The sequence below is a fragment of the Pogoniulus pusillus genome, chromosome 16, assembly GCF_015220805.1.
Source record: "Pogoniulus pusillus isolate bPogPus1 chromosome 16, bPogPus1.pri, whole genome shotgun sequence".
Taxonomy (NCBI): Eukaryota; Metazoa; Chordata; class Aves; order Piciformes; family Lybiidae; genus Pogoniulus; species Pogoniulus pusillus.
The window spans coordinates 23304732-23320924 of record NC_087279.1 but is presented as its reverse complement, the minus strand read 5'-3'; the positions used below and the strand labels follow the sequence as shown (position 1 = coordinate 23320924).

General features: G+C 44.9%; 1 protein-coding gene across 7 annotated transcripts in view; it reads right to left on the bottom strand.

Moving 5' to 3' along the window:
• ATXN7 (ataxin 7) overlaps positions 1-16193 on the bottom strand; it is a 198002-nt gene that overhangs the window by 76993 nt on the left and 104816 nt on the right. For 2 of the 7 annotated variants that reach the window (XM_064156998.1, XM_064156997.1), the window contains exons 2-5: positions 15129-15221; positions 6268-6510; positions 5858-6115; positions 5139-5207 (exon numbers count right to left, since the gene is read on the bottom strand). In XM_064156998.1, coding sequence (XP_064013068.1) covers positions 5139-5207; positions 5858-6107 — 319 coding nt within the window. In that variant the 5' untranslated portion in view covers positions 6108-6115; positions 6268-6510; positions 15129-15221. Of the gene's footprint in view, positions 1-5138; positions 5208-5280; positions 5304-5857; positions 6116-6267; positions 6624-15128; positions 15350-15489; positions 15565-16193 lie in introns of those variants that run through there. The other 5 variants (XM_064156999.1, XM_064157002.1, XM_064157001.1 and 2 more) reach the window with 5 other exon arrangements.

The following is a 16193-nucleotide window of genomic DNA, read 5'->3' as shown; positions in this document are numbered from 1 at the left end:
AAGTTAAACTGCTGTCAGATGATGTGACGCTGAAGAGAATTCGCTCCCACCTGCTCTCCTGACAGATTCCTACAGTCACTAAGGCATCTAAAGTGTCTTCTGAAGATGCCTACCAAGAACTGCCAATTTGCATTCCCACAGAAAATTCAACAGTTGCCTTTTTAAGACCAGTATAGTCTAAAAACCAGTAAGACTGGTATCATGCTGCATCACCATGCAACCAGCATCTATTGTCACCTGTGATAGCTCTGAGCACCATCTAATGCATCGCCAACCATCCTTCAACTAACCGCAACCTATGATGAAGTAACTGCTTCCTCTGCATCTCCCTGTTTGCAAGGACCACCTCATCCAAAACAGCTCAGTTACAGAGGGCAATCAGACACTTCCTCAGGGTTGTCAGAAGCACCAAGGACAGACAGAATAAATCACTGGCAAACTGTATGGATGCTGTAAGGGAGGCAAAGATTTCCTCTTAGTAAAGGTTGATCAATATCGCTCAATGATAATTGATTAGTTTGAGCTCAAGACCCAAGTTACAAAGGTCCTGTCCTCCTATACCTTGTTGCCAGTTAGCTATAAACCTTGGTGACAGTACTAGTGAAGTGCCTGAAACAGGCAGTACTAAAGGACTCACCTCTTGAAGGGTGTCATGCACAAAAACAAACAAAAAAGGGTGTGTATATGTAACAGAAAGAATGAGATGCTTAACTTCTGGTAAAGACCCCCCATGGTACCAGTGTAGGCTGAGTACCCTGTTGAACCCAAACAATTTTACATTGTTTGCCCACACCTCTCTTCTGGTCTCCACACTTTTATCTTTTATTTTCCCTTCTGAGATGCTGTAGTTTCCCTTGTATTTTTATTATTGCACACATCTCAAAATTATTTAATGAATCAGTGTGAGAACCTAAGAGACTTTCACCTCAACCACTTCAAAAGGATTTCAGACAGTAAAGAGTATTACTGTAAATCATCACAATCTCTCTTAACAGATAGGTTCTTTCTCTCCTGCCAAGATAGCCCTGGAAGTGGCTGTGGTTTGGTGTTTTTTGGTTTTGTTTAAAACAAGGTAACTGGCAGCAACTGGAAATTTACTGTGAGGAGAGTCAGAGTGTCTCAGGGAGTGAGGGAGGATTAAGCCTCCAGACCCTTTAGGCCTCATTGCTTCTACTCACAGCTTCCCTGTGCTTCCAACAAGAGTGAAATGAGGTCTGTTCTGGAGACTTTCAAGGCCTGTCCGGATGTGTTCCTGTGTGACCTGAGCTATATTGTATGGTCCTGCTCTGGCAGTGGGGTTGGACTCGATGAGCACTTTGGGTCCCTTCCAACCCCTGACATCCTGTGATCTGAGATCATCCTAGAATCACAGAATCAAGCAGGTTGGAAGAGACCTCCAAGCTCATCCTGTCCAACCTATCACCCAGCCCTAGACAAGCAACTAGACCATGGCACTAAGTGCCCCATCCAGGCTTTGCTTGGACATCTTCACAGCAAGAATGGGCTAAAGATGTTCTTTTAAAAACCAAACCAAATCCAAGTTAGTGAGAATCTCCTGAAAACAACAACTTCTTTGCCCACAAGTTCTGAGCTCCAATTAAAGTCTGACTCTAAGAATAATTTCTTCAGATCAGATGATACAGACATATCAACCTCCTTTTGAGACCTCCTGCATCTCCCAAGATGAACTGAGTGCTGTGAGCACATTGGCTGTGTCTGATGGCTCCCAGGATCGACCAAGACTGAAAGATGCACTTCAGCAAAGTCTCCTTTAAAAACACAGGGGAAATGCAAGCAAAGGACTAGGTTGCCTGACTGGTTTCGAATGCACTCACAGATCACAATGCAGCATGCTCTGCTACACTTGCTGCATCAAAGCAAAAGCTGTGTGGCAGAGGAATAACACCTTGAGCTGGTTCACAAGCAGTCAGTAATTAAGTGACTGGATGAGCTGAAAGATTGTCATGTGAACTACACCTGGAAATAACGGAACTGCTTCTAACACGCTCTTACACTGATAGTGCTGCTCATCACAAGAAGACAAAGTGTGCAGAGTCAAAGCAAACTGTAAATGGCACTTTAGAGTAAAAATTTCCCACAATGATAGATGTCCCTTTTTTATTTCCACCTGCTAGGGATTTTTTCATTCCAAAAGTAAGCCAAGTCCATTGGGCCCATACCTTATTCCTGCAGTTCTAATTTCTACATCAAAGCTTAGCATGCACTACAACTGCCTCAAAGAGCAACACGTAGGAAAGCATTCAGTGAGCTTCTCACTTGGGTTAAGGTCTCTGACAATCCCAGCAGGAATGACTGCATATTATGGATTAGCAGAATAAAGCACACGTAAGATAGGTGAAAAAGAAACAGGGAGATGTGAGACATACATTTGGGAGTTTGGGAAGCCCAAATTCCATTTCTAGTTCTTCTGTGTGAGCTTGGTTACGTCAAGGAGGGTTAGATCCAGAAAAAAAAACAAGAGAAGTGTTTGAACTAATTTTAGTTTCCTGATCCCTACGTGGAACTAGCATCACTGACAGGTATTAAGGACTCATCAGGCTTCACAACCACCAGTATGCTGTGAGAGGAGCTGCCTGATTAGCAAACAAGAAACGCCAGAGAGAAAAGGTGTGTCTGAAATCCTGCCCCTCTCCACGACTTGCAAATGTCCTGAAATTACAGTGTTAGGTCCTTTAGCCCTTGAAAGAGTAACAGGCATCATTCTTTTCTTTCAAAGAGTAACAAAAGGAGAAGCTAGCAATGTTAAGCCATTTTTCAGTACAGTGTTATAATAACAGGAACACTCACTCTTCGTTCAGGAGACACAGACTCCACCGCCTGCAAGCCCTAAATCCACCTCTTGCCACCAGGCAGGCTGATAATGAAGCTGCTCCCACTAGAAGAAATGCCATGTGGGAAAGGAAACTGCAACCTGCAACCCAGCGTGTACACAGGCCAGTGGGAGCCTGATGTGAAAGGTGACAACTGCTGACAGTTCTTGGTTTTGAACCCAGTTCTAGGCTGTAAATCCAAGTTCTCTCCTTCACTCCCTCTCTAGACCATGAATATTTCATTTTTTATGCAAACTGGAAGAGTTGCAATGCAAGGTTAAATTATCCTAAATAACCTTGAAACCCTTTGTGAAGTTAGGCCTCTGAGTCAACTCCCAATCTGTAGAGAAAGAACTTTCTTACACAACGAGTTCTGTTGTTAGCCAGATCTAAAATGCTGTGTGCTACCATGACCAAAATCTTTGTTAGAGTTGATCTGGCAACATTTCTACCTTTGCTTCAGCGTTCTGTATTAAGATCTGTGGTTTACCTAGACCAATTATCTAATAAATGTTTGTCCTGAATTTGGAATGCAAAATTCTTCTTGGGAAAAGGAATCAGTTACAGTACTCTCCAAATTTTAGTTGATAACACATCTATACACATGCTTCCATGCTTTCCTGCTCCATTAGTTCTTTAACTGCAGACTTTATTAATACTACTTTTTCTTTTGCTCTGTTTTGCAGTAGACAGAGCATCCTCCAGACCAGTTACAGGTACACATCAAGTCAATGTCTTATTCATGCATCATAAAGCAACCAAAATCACTTAAATAGTAGCTCTCTGAGGCTTCCAGACATCTGAGTTTCACTTTTAACTCTCCAAGTGCTTTATGAACCTACTTCAACTCACAACCCTACAAATGGTTCACACGGTTGGAGTCAGTGCAGAGAAGCTGCGTCTCAGTGGTCAGCCTATGCAAAAACAGTTTCATGATCTCTCTCCAGAAAGGAGGAGGAGGGGAAGAAAAGAACAAAACATTTTTCACCCTGTTAGCTAATCTTTAAAATCTAGAAAGCTCAGATGCATGCATTTTAAGAGGTAGAAGTAAGAAAGAATATTTGAAAGTCCTCAGTAAAATCTTTACTAGGATAATGGCTTCTTGTCATAAACACTGGGCTAGCACTTGGATGATTTGCCTGTTGAGAAAAACAAACCAAACATCCAACACAGCTGTCAAACTGAAGTGACACAGTGACTTTTCAAACACCTAAGAGTTCATACATACACTTAAAAGGTGACACAATGGCATACAACTCTGAACGGCACAGCATAGCTGTCAATTACATCTCTCTCACAGGTCAATGACCACTGACTGGTCCTAAAAATTGATTTTTTGGGGGGAGATTCTAGAAGCACTGGGAATTCTACAATAAACAGCCTCAGTATGGGTCACTGCCTAACCAGCCCATGCCACTTTGATTCAGGCTTCGCTTGCAGTTTGCAGTTCACAAGTGCTGAATTGGATTGTCTCCCTGGTAGATTCTGCCTTCCGTGATTGCAAACCAAGTTTACAAACTCAGTCTTCCACTTCTAACAGCATCAAGTAAATTACCTGGGTCTAACTGATCAAGTATTTAGAAGGAGGCCTATCCTGTGGCACTTCTCAGAAAGCCTGATAGAATCGAGCCAGCTCCAACAAGATTAAGGAAGTTTTAGAACACGTCTCTGCTACAAAACAATTGTTAAACCGGGAAAACAGGCAGACAAAAAAAAAGAAGTGATCACCACAAATCATACTCATCACTGTTTCTTTTCCACTCCCTGTTACAAAGTTACCGGCAATCTAGACCTTCCATTCAGCATCTGCCTACAAACTCAAGTAACATTGTTACTCCTGAAACAAACCAGGCTGTTAATGGGCTTTTGCTAATCATAGGTGAAAGGTCACTCTCATTTAGCAGTACACTAAGAAATAAACAGAACACAGTGACATGACAGAGTAAGGGAAAAAAAACAAATCAGTGTTCAAATATTGACACGGGTTATATTAAGAATGAAAATATTTTAGCTTAAGATATGTATCAGTCCTGGCCACACAGTTTCCTTAGCACCGTCTATAGTGAAAAAAAAATCCAGCTGAAAATACAGTAAAGACAATAAGTAACCTATGCCCCACCTCGTAGTTTTGAGACGATATATCAATTTAACAGTAATAATATTAACATCACTGACAAGTTGCAAGTCCCAAATCCAAAGCAAAAGAATCGACCTTTCCCTTCTCATTCCCATGAACATCCTCTCGTAACTTGCTGTGAGCAGGAAAACTTCTCTGTGCACTTTTCTTCAGGAATGAACTGCACTCACCTTCTCGGCAAAGTCGCATTGCATCTCGGTTTCTTCCATACTCCTTGAAACTTTCTTCTAATGCTGTTCCTAAAACCAGAAACCACAACATTTCCATCTAGGCATAAGAGGAGAGCTGGGCTGACCGCCCCCCGCTACTGACCTGTAGCCTTTCCTCTACGGCACCAGACCACCACATCAGGGATATGCTCTCCCACCGCTGCGGCAGTAAAAACAGCTTCAGAGGGACCGAGACCTGCCGTCCCGTCCCAGGGAGAGGGGTCGGTGCTGCCCGAGCCGCTGTCAGCGGCGGGGGATGCCTCACCTGAAGCGAGAGTTCCCCGGGCCCGAGCCCAGGCTGAATCCAGGACAGGAGGTGCCGGCCTCCGGCGACTGGCTTAGACCTCCCCGCACCATGTCCCGGATTACAGGAACTGGGGCAAGTGCTGCCCGCTCCGCGCCGCATCCGAGTCCCCGGCCGGGGGCCGCCGCCGCCTCGGCAACCGCGTACCGGACAACGAACTCGGCCGCGACGTTGTGGAGGGGGGGCGGTGGAAACAGACCCAACGGCCTCCCCGGACGCAGGACGCCTCCGTGCTGGGCACCCTGCCGTGTCGTATCGGCGCCCCACGGTGCCTCCCGCGGCGGGGCCGTGAGCGGGGCACCCTCAACCCCGAGGGATCTGGGGCCGGGCCGGTAGAGACGGCAGGGGGGGAGGGAGGGGGAGGGCGGCCGCTCACCGTCGTTCCCGTGAAGTTTAGCAGCATCGACCCAATGGCTCCAGGGCTGCCCCAGCATCGCCTCGGGGCTGGGCAGGGACCTGCGCTCCCCGACAGCCGCCATTGCCGCTGCGGTGGCGGCGGGGCCGGCGCCGCTCCCGCCTCCTCCGCCTCCGCCTCCTTCGCCGTGGCGGGGCCGCCGCTGCCGCTGCCTGGCCGCCGCCGCGCTGCGCTGCTCCCTTCTGACGTCACCCGCGGCCCGGACCGACATTCTTTCCGCTGTTAGAATGTAACGAGAACAAGTCATCGGTTGCTTAAGGTGGCGCCGCGATTTTAAGGAAGCGCCGCGGCGCTGTCAGCCAGCCCGCCCGCCCGCTGGCTCTCCCTCCTCCCCGCGAGCAACCTGCGGCCCTGGGCCGCCGACCACTCACCTCTGTGGCGGCCCGGAGGGCAGGAACCGGGTGCCCATTATTGTAGGGGGAAGCGCTCCCTTCCTCTTCACCGTGTAGGTGAGGCGCGTTTGCGTGTTTGCGCTAACAAAGCAGCGGAAGGGAGCGGGAAGGGGGAGGGCGGGTGTGAGGGTGTAAGGACAGGGCTACGCCGCTCGTCAGGCGCTCCCCGGCTCCATGGATCGCCTTTGTCTCTCTCTCTCTCCGCACCACGTCCCCGCGACCCTACAAAAACAGCGGCCGCATCACAACCCAGCCCGGCACCCTCTGCCCCGGGAAGGCCGGGGGGGGTGGACCAGCGACGCGACGCTGAGAGGAGGAGCCGAGCTGGCGCGCCCCGCCCCTCCTGGCCGGTCTACCTTAAACCCGGAGCTTCCTTAAAGACATCGGCGAGCAGGAAACTCGCTCCGAGCGGGCGGCGTCGCTCAGCGAAGGGGGGGGAGGGAAGGCGCCGCCCGCTCGCAGCGAGTTTCCTGCTCGCTATTGCCTTCGCTATACTCCTAACCTGTCTCTCGGGGTGTGTGTGTGTGTGTGTGTCTTGTCATCATTATGGCTCATTGCTTCCTAAACAACAGCTTTTCCATTTCTTTTCCCCCTAAACTTTGGGATGAGGTTGAGCGGTGTTAAAAGCGAGGATTAAAGGATGCTTTCCTGCCTGCAAACTCTTAGTAGCAAAGTTTAAGCTTTGCAAAATCAAGGTCTCTGATTAGAAAGTCTCTGAGTTTGAAATCCATTTCTTACACGGTTTTATCTCCCGTCAACGAAAATATTCTAGCAGCAGGACCAAATTAACCTCTCGGGCAACAATCTTGCAAAGATTTCTGGCTACACTTGATGTCACTATCAGCAACGTCTTCAGCGATAGGCTAGAAACATCAATAAAGCTGATCCGTGACCTGGTCACGTATCCCATAGGTGCATTTGCAAAAGTAGACAGCAGAAATAAAACCTGTAAATAAAGTTATTTAGACTCTGCAGCCCCAGCCCTGCAGAGCTGTATTTACACACAGGCTTAGCTAAGGCTTTGCTACTTCTGTTTAGAATCATAGAATCAACCAGGTGGGAAGAGACTTCCAAGATCATCCAGTCCAACCTATCCCCCAGTCCTATCCAATCAACCAGGCCATGGCACTAAGTGTCTCATTCAGTCTTTTCTTGAACACCTCCGGGGATGGCAACTCCACCACCTCCCTGGGCAGTGTGGAACTATCCAAGCTATAGATGTTCCTTTTCATGTTTATGCCTATAAAAGATGTATGAATACAAGCTCACCAGGCAATTGTCATATGGGAGGGAATAGGGTGTAATTATAATAGTTTCAGTGTTCCACCCAGCTGATAACTCATGTCACACTCAGAAAGCATCTGGTAAAATTGTAGATTCAATACCAAACATCTAGTGGGACTTCTCTCTCCTCTTGATCAGTGCAAGATTACCTTAACTAAAGGCAAATACCAGGAAATTTAGACAAAGAGAAGAACAAAGACTGCAGCACCCGTGACAGGATTAATCAACCAAGGCTAGTAACTTCTTGAGCTGGGCCCTGATCTTTCTGGCAGCTACAGCTGCTCTTAACTCTACTGTAGCATCCCAAAACAGTGAAAACAATCATCTTAGTCTAAGCATGACTGAAGGTGTTTGTGAAACCACAGCCTAAAGACAGATGCTGAATGGAGGACATTATTGTTTGGTTCACTATCAAACAGTATTCTTCACAGTACAGAAATGTTCTTATATTAAAACTAAGATCACTGGCAGAAAAATGTGTAGTAAGGTGCTGAACAATTTCTCAAGAGAACTTGAGCTTTTTTTGTGGTGTAGAAGTCTGACAAGAAAAAAGAAACAACAATCTACAACTGATCTTTTCCAGGCTTAGTTCTTCAAGTGCTCCACAAATGGAGTTCAACATAACACCTGCAGCTGAATTCAAACTCCAGCCATAGGATAAGGCAAGTTATGGACAGAATTGCTTTCTCTGTGTCAAATATTCTGGTTATTATTACAAACATCGCTCATAGAGCCCTCCTTTGTTCTGCAGAAAGCCATCAGCTGCAGTTTGACACAGAAAACTCAATACATCTAAGTATCCACCAAATTCATAGAGGCTTTTTCTATTACTTATTTGACACAGACCATCAAGCAAACACAGTGATGGGTGACCCAAGTGAGCCAGAGAGCACCATCATCTACCTTTTAATAGTGACAGACTTTACCACAGCATATCAATGTAATGTTCATGCATCACATGACTCTTTCAAAAACATTACTGATGTATGTATGCCAAATTACACAAAAGTAAAATGGCTTAATTTGGCAAAATTACACTGATTAGCTAACTACTTTAACAAGCCACTGTATTATCAACTTTTCACTTTCAGAGGCTGACACTCCTCAAGTCACTCAAAAGCGTCTCTTGCTTTAGAAGTGCCAGCCAAACAAGTCAGGCACACACCACTTTCATACAACTTTGATTATCCCCTTTCTCACTCTCATTTTTTTCCCTCTTTCAGACTGCTTGTTGCATTTTTACCCCTCCCTCTTTCACAGCTTTTTTTTTTTTTTTCCCCATCTATATTCCCACTCAAGATCTAATTCTGCAGTCTGGGCCCCAGGCTGTCCTTTAGGAAACCACCTTCTGCTAGTAGAACATTTTCCCACTATGTCGTGAATACACCAGGATTCCAGCAGAGGGAGGAAAGCAGCAGCAGCAAGATCACTTCACCTCTTCAATGTACAACGCTGATCAGACAGAGAGCAGGAACAGGGGCAGATTAAAAACTAATTTTACAAGGACTGGAGGTGGAGAAAATCTTTTTTCCCCACAAAGTCAATAGGCTGAATATGTTTTTAGGATTTTTTAGGCACCCAACTCTCCTAAGTTGTTTCCATAGTGCTATATACGTATGCATTGATGATTTTAGTCCTGAAAATGCATCCTGTTAGAAGGAGATCAGAGTTGAGAACACACTGACAAGCCAGAGACTTTGAACAGAGGTAACTATAGGAATTTGAGACATTGAGACCAGGAGTGCAGTCATCCAAAGATCCCTAGGGAATCAGCAGAGAGATGTGAATACTCTGGGGGTCAGTTTGGTCCCTGCTGGTCCAAAGGACTTTTGGAAGAAGCCCTTCTCTTCCCACTGACCACAGAACTACTCAAGAATGACCAGGCACATAAATTAAGCACACAGAATCAAGAAGAATTAATCTGATGAAGACTGGACAGAACACTCAGGTATACAAAGCACCATCCAGAAGCCAGTGCACCTTTAAGAGAACAAAAGGGAGCCAGAAATGCTACTAGTTCAAAGGGCTTAAATGAGGAAATAAAATAGCCCAAAAAGTAGCAGTGTGTGAAAAATTAGATTGCTCAGCTGTGTGGATGTGAACAGGTATGCAGAGAAGTGACAAGTAGAGAAGAGTTAAGCACAGGTAGAAAGCAGAGAAGTGAAACTGAAAGGCAGGAAAACGGTGGAAAATAGTAGATGATGGGAGAGAAAGCAGCCAGATAATGGGGTGCAGAAAGCATAAGTATACAAACAAAAAATGGAGCAGCCTGCAAAAGGTAAAAAAAGGAGTCAAGGAAACAAAGCATACAACAAAAGAGAACATCACAATTTTAAAGGTCACTACATAGATTAACATATTAGACATGTTTGGCCATACTGTGATTAAATGTATACCTACAAACAGCACACAACTGCTCAGAACTGCTCAGGATGGCTATTTTGTGGCATGACACTGCAGGCATTTTCACCTGTACTGGCAGGTTTCATTCTTTCACCAGGTGGTCCAGGAAAGCCGTTCAAACAGGGAACACCTACTTCAGGTGCTCAGTTGGAATCTGTAAGACAGCCTCTGTACAGGATCTGAGATATTTTGATCTGGATGAGGGGATTGAGTCCAGCATCAGTAAGTTTGCAGATGACACCAAGCTAGGAGCAGCTGTGGAGCTGTTGGAAGGTAGGAGAGCTCTGCAGAGGGACCTAGGCAGGCTGGATGGGTGGGCAGAGGCCAATGGGATGAGATTGAACAAGGCCAAGTGCAGGGTTCTGCACTTTGGCCACAATAGCCCCAAGCAGCACTACAGACTGGGGACAGAGTGGCTGAGAGCAGCCAGGAGGAAAGGGACCTGGGGGTACTGACAGAGAGTAGGCTGAAGATGAGCCAGCAGTGTGCCCAGGTGGTCAAGAGAGCCAATGGCATCCTGGCCTGCATCAGGAGCAGTGTGGCCAGTAGGACAAGGGAGGTTCTTCTGCCCCTGTGCTCAGCACTGCTCAGGCCACACCTTGAGTGCTGTGTCCAGTTCTGGGCTCCTCCATTCAAGGGAGATGTTGAGGTGCTGGAAGGTGTCCAGAGAAGGGCGATAAAGCTGGTGAGGGGCCTGGAACACAAACCCTATGAGGAGAGGCTGAGGGAGCTGGGAGTGTTTAGCCTGGAGAAGAGGAGGCTCAGGGCAGAGCTCATTGCTGTCTACAACTACCTGAAGGGAGGTTGTAGCCAGGTGGGGTTGGTCTCTTCTGCCAGGCAAGCAGCAACAGAACAAGGGGACACAGTCTGACGATGTGCCAGGGGAGGTCTAGTCTGGATGTTAGGAGGAAGTTGTTGTCAGAGAGAGTGATTGGCATTGGAATGGGCTGCCCAGGGAGGTGGTGGAGTCACCATCCCTGGGGGTGTTCAAGAAAAGACTGGATGAGGCACTTGGTGCCATGGTCTAGTTGACTGGATAGGGCTGGGTGCTAGGTTGGATTGAATGATCTTGGAGGTCTCTTCCCACCTGGTTGATTCCATGATTCTGTGATTCTATATGATAACTCTGCACTGGAATAAAAATGAAAGGATGAATCTGCCGCTGAAGTCCTTTAAGAACAGAAGCACAACGACACAATTCACCGAGGATCTTCCACAATGACAGTGAAAGAATGCAAGAACTGAAGTGCAAAGGCAGAGCCGGGGAGAACCTACAAGGGTGTCACCTTATCAGTACTCAGAAGAAAGTAGTGAATTCATAAAAAAGTCTGTCAAGGAAAAGATCTGAAGGGCATTACAGCATTAAAGGCAATCAACTAAGCTATTTTTAGCTAAAAGGGCTAGAATGATCAAGAAGGGCCTAAAAACTAAGAACAAATATAATTAGTGAAGACTTGGTAGATGAGATTCAGGATGAAATTGTAACTCCAGTAGTTGATAAGATGAAGTGAAGTCCTGACCCTCCCAGTCAGGTCCTGCTGACAGCAGTGGAACTGTGAGTACATTTTGTGCATTCGAAAATATGCCTTCAGTATGAGAAGTATGAGAACATAATTGGGCAAGCAGGGAAGCAAGAGATAAAAAGATCCTATATACCAGGATGTTCAGATGAAGAAAGAACTATCAGGGCATAACAAAACAAACCATTTCATTTCAGCCCCACTGTAGAAAAATATTAATACCTTAAGATGAATGCATTATGGTAATCTGTAGTTTGCTCTCACCTCCAGTGAAATGAAGCAACTTCTGCCTTTACAGTTCCCTTTATAACAATACACAGGACTGTGTATTCTGACACCACAGAACAATAACCATGAGCAGCAGACAATAAAAAACATCATACAACCAACCCTGCCAGACTATTATCCTTTTTCCCACAGATCCTGGGAACAGGTTGATGTGTATAATTCTATTCACGAGTAACACTTCAAAAGGGGAGCTGAAGATGCTCAGAAGTGCTGGAATGCAGCACTTTAAATACTGGAATATGAAATTATGGTGTATACCTACTACAAACCACCTGTACCAAATAAAAGGACAATGCTGTTAAGATTAGTAGACCAACTTAAAAGCACCATTTTCTGAGGAGAAGGGATGGGGAAATGGAGGTTAATAAATGTCAACCTGCAAAGAATTCTGCATTAGGATGAGAATTCGATAGATGTTAATCCAAACATCACATTGACTACACAGAAGTTAGTGCAGTTTTACTCCTGAATTATAAAGCAGTGTCACTGCCATGTGTTAACAAAACACACAGTATCTAGCAAAACATTTAAGCCACTTCTTTCTTTACTTAACTAGCAAACGTGTCTTAAATGAAAGCCACATTTCTGCAAGAATGGATGGCTTAGAGATCTAAAGCAGAGTAAGGAGTATAAGGAATACAGAAACACAGATTTTTTTTGCCCTTTTTAGATGTCACTAAATATGGTCAATCTTGGAAGAGAATCTTGCAATGAAAACACTGAATAGCTACACAAAGTTTTCAAGTGTTAAGTAAGTAAAACTACACAAAGTACCTCTAGTTAACCACTACTGAATCAAACTAGTGTTTATTAATTTAACATAAGGTATTGAAATCACCTTTTGAATTTGGAAATGCTAAAGCAACTTTGGCAACCTAACTATGCAGAGGAATTATTTTAATCAGAGGAATCAGAAGTGGGTATGACCTTTTAAGTTCCGATTTCCATGCAGAGAATATGATATTACAATTTGGAATGATTAAAATATGCAGTTATTCAGGTCAGCTGCAACACAGCATTAGTGCTGACTTCCCATTTATTGAAATCAAAGCACTTAATGGGAACAGTCTGATATCAACCCTCTTCCAGTGGAAACTAACTGCCATACAAGGTTTCGTACCCTTCCTGGTTTCTTGCCAGCTCATCTACATTGCTCCACAGCAGTTCATTGAGGCAGAAGACTCTGGCTCCAAGCACTCAAGAGTTCCTTGAGACCACAATTAGGCCTACCTATGATGTGAAGCTGTCCAGGTCCTCATACCCTCAGGAACCTGACATGCTGATTAACATCAGACTAAAGATCTTGAGAACCCTGGTACAAGGCAATTTATATTTATACCATTCTTCTCACATTTGACTGCTGTTTGCTGAACTGATGACACACTACATTAGCAATAAAATACCACACAAATCAGATCTGGACAGGTCTGTGGAACTTGATAGGATGCATGCAAGAGTGCTAGTGTGAAAGACCATGGATGTAGACCAGGAGACTGCTGATAATCTGCCTAAACTACTGTGCTCAAAGGGTGGTAGTAGCTCAATATCAAACTGGCAATCAGATACAAATGGAATTTCCTGTGGGTCAATACTGTGCTCAGTCTTATCCAGTACCTTTTAAAATGAGCTGAATTATGGGAGGAGATTTATCCTCATCGAGTCTGCAGATGATTCAAAACTTAGAAGACAACAGATAGACTTGAAGTAAGTGTTATCATGTACAGAGACTGTGTCAGGCTGGAAGACAAAACTGGACAGGGTCCAGTAGAGGGCCAGCAAAGTGATGAGAAGATGGGAAAACCTACAGAAGAAATAAGAAGGAATTCAGTTTGTTCAGCCTAAAGAGGTGGCTCAAGCCAGCTGTAATCACAGCTTTCCAATAAGTAAAAGGTAAGTATAGAGTAGATGATGGCAATTTCTTCACAGGAAACACAAGGCAAGAGGCAACAGGCACAAGTTGCTTCAGAAATTCTGTCAGATACAAGAAAAAAGTGTTTACTGTGAGAACAATTACACACTGGAACAGGTTGCCCAGAGAAGTGGTGGACTTTTCTTTGCTGGAAATATTTAACCCTTGGCTTGGCCAAGCCTCAATCTGCTTTCAATGGAAGGCTGGATCCAATGATGTCCAGAGAATTCTTCCAGTCGAGACCTTCCTATGGTTATATGAAAACATGACAAATGTGACACTTATTTAGTGGCAAGGAGCAAGGAAGTAGATAGTAAGGAGAATTTTTGCAGGTACTCTGGGTTCACTGATACAGGCACTTCTCAGGCTGCTGGAAAATCCAGGGAAGCATTTTGTCACAGCAACTTCAGACATTAGAGCTTCCAATGTTACCCGCTGCAGGGGCTACATCATGCCAAATGTTCCTGGCTCTTCTCGAGCCCAGGTTAACTCTACCACTGAAACAAGGTGTACAAGAAATGGCCCTAGCTGCTGCAAGCTATTTTAAAAGCCATTAAAGGTGATTTGCACAGCAAATACTAGCTATGCAGTCTCTAACAGACTGCATTGTTCAAGTCTGTGCCTAAGAAAAACACAGTCTTAGAGAGAAGTCTTTTCTTTTGTGACATCAAGCAAAGAAATATCCAGAAAGGTGGAATGAATGATAAAGAATAGAGATAAACAGAAGGGAAATAGAGAAAGGAACAGATGTTGTTTCAATATTATTAGCAGTACCTGATAAAATAATCTGCACTAGCAGGATTCAAGCCAAAAGTTTCTGTTTATTATCATCATTTTCTCTTTTTCCTAACGTTCTGCCAGGAGCATTGGTCATGAAGAATAACCCCACTGTGTCAGGCAACTGTACAGTCTGCCTCAGTTTACAGCTGTACCTTCTAAACTTGTAAGACAAAGAGAACTGATGCAGCTGGCAGGGTATGGTATACAGCAGAGCCGAACTGCCTTCACATGCTTCAAAATATCATGCAAACACAGAAACAGACAACAATAACTCTTCCTGGAAAAGAAGTCTACTTCTGTAAAAAACAAAAGAAAGGTAAAACATTCCCTGCCTACCACATCTTACTTGTACAAATCACCTCGTCTAAGTGACTGAAAGACACGATCCACTTCCCTCTTACCTTTGTTAAGTCTGCCAAATGCATTGAACTTGCTTTAGGTGGATTGTAAGGTCACTTTATTTCCCACCAAAACCTATATTAAACACCTGTGCTTCTTAAAAACAACCAACAACCAGCCAGACCTCTCCTCTGCATCTGGTAACACTTCAGGCTCGCTTTGCAACCCTGCTAATATCCTGTTCTCCACGCTTCTCACATCTAAAGTATGTGAATATTATGCTTAAGGAAAATATTTGGGTAAGTATGTCACAGTACCTTAGAAGTATGGTGGATCGCTGGGTCGATTTATCAATTGATCTTCATCTGTTCAGATGTTGGAAGCTTTCTCTAACTTGTACCTGATTAATTCTGAAAGAAAACAAGAAGAGGACAGCAATAAGGCGTTTGAAACCTTATCTTTGGCTCAGGGCAACATCTGCATCTGTTAAAAACCTGCTCTGAAGCATTCTGTCAGTTTTACAAACAGACTTTCTGCGATGGATTTAGAATTGAGAAGTAAGCAGGGAGCTGTTATGTTCTCTTATGCACAGAGCAGCTCTTTAAATGGCAGCCTGACATTAGCAGAAAGGTATGCATTGGATGAAATCTCAATCTTCAGCCCAGTTACTGCACTTACATCGACTATTGCTGACCAGACCTCCAAGCAGACGGTTGTGTGTCCGTGTCACAAGCTGGGGACACACCAGTGCTGGATTTTCTGCAGAGGATTTGTCTAGAATTCTAGCACAACTCCAGCACAGGGGCTCTGGGTGCACAGGCACTGACATTTGCACCGCTGTGTCACAGAACGCGCAGAGCTAAAAACGATCTCTCCCGGAACAGCCATTAGGGACTATTACTGTGCCCCCTGATGAAGAATCCAACACAAATTAGAGAGATGCACAGGTTGAGGCCTTTCCCACTACAGGAGCTTTTATCAGCTCAAGCACAGGTTTTTACAAACCTTTCATTCAATACTTATAAACTCACTGTTTATATAAATCAAATTTAAGCCCAGTTTGCTTTGCTGCAGCATAAATCAATGTCTAATTGGTTAAAGCTAAGCCAAAGCCCTGTTAAAACTTCCAAACTCCCCAAACCTACATTTTAATCGTCCTTGTGCACAGGCTCACAGGATGTTAGGGGTTGGAAGGGACCCAAGCAGATCATCGAGACCAACCCCCCTGCCAGAGCAGGACAGTGCTATCTAACACAGATCACAGAGGAACACATCCAGACAGGCCTTGAAAGGCTCCAGAGAAGGAGACTCCACAACCTCTCTGGGCAGCCTGTGCCAGTGCTCTGGGACCCTTACAGTAAAGAAGTTCCCCCTTGTGTTGA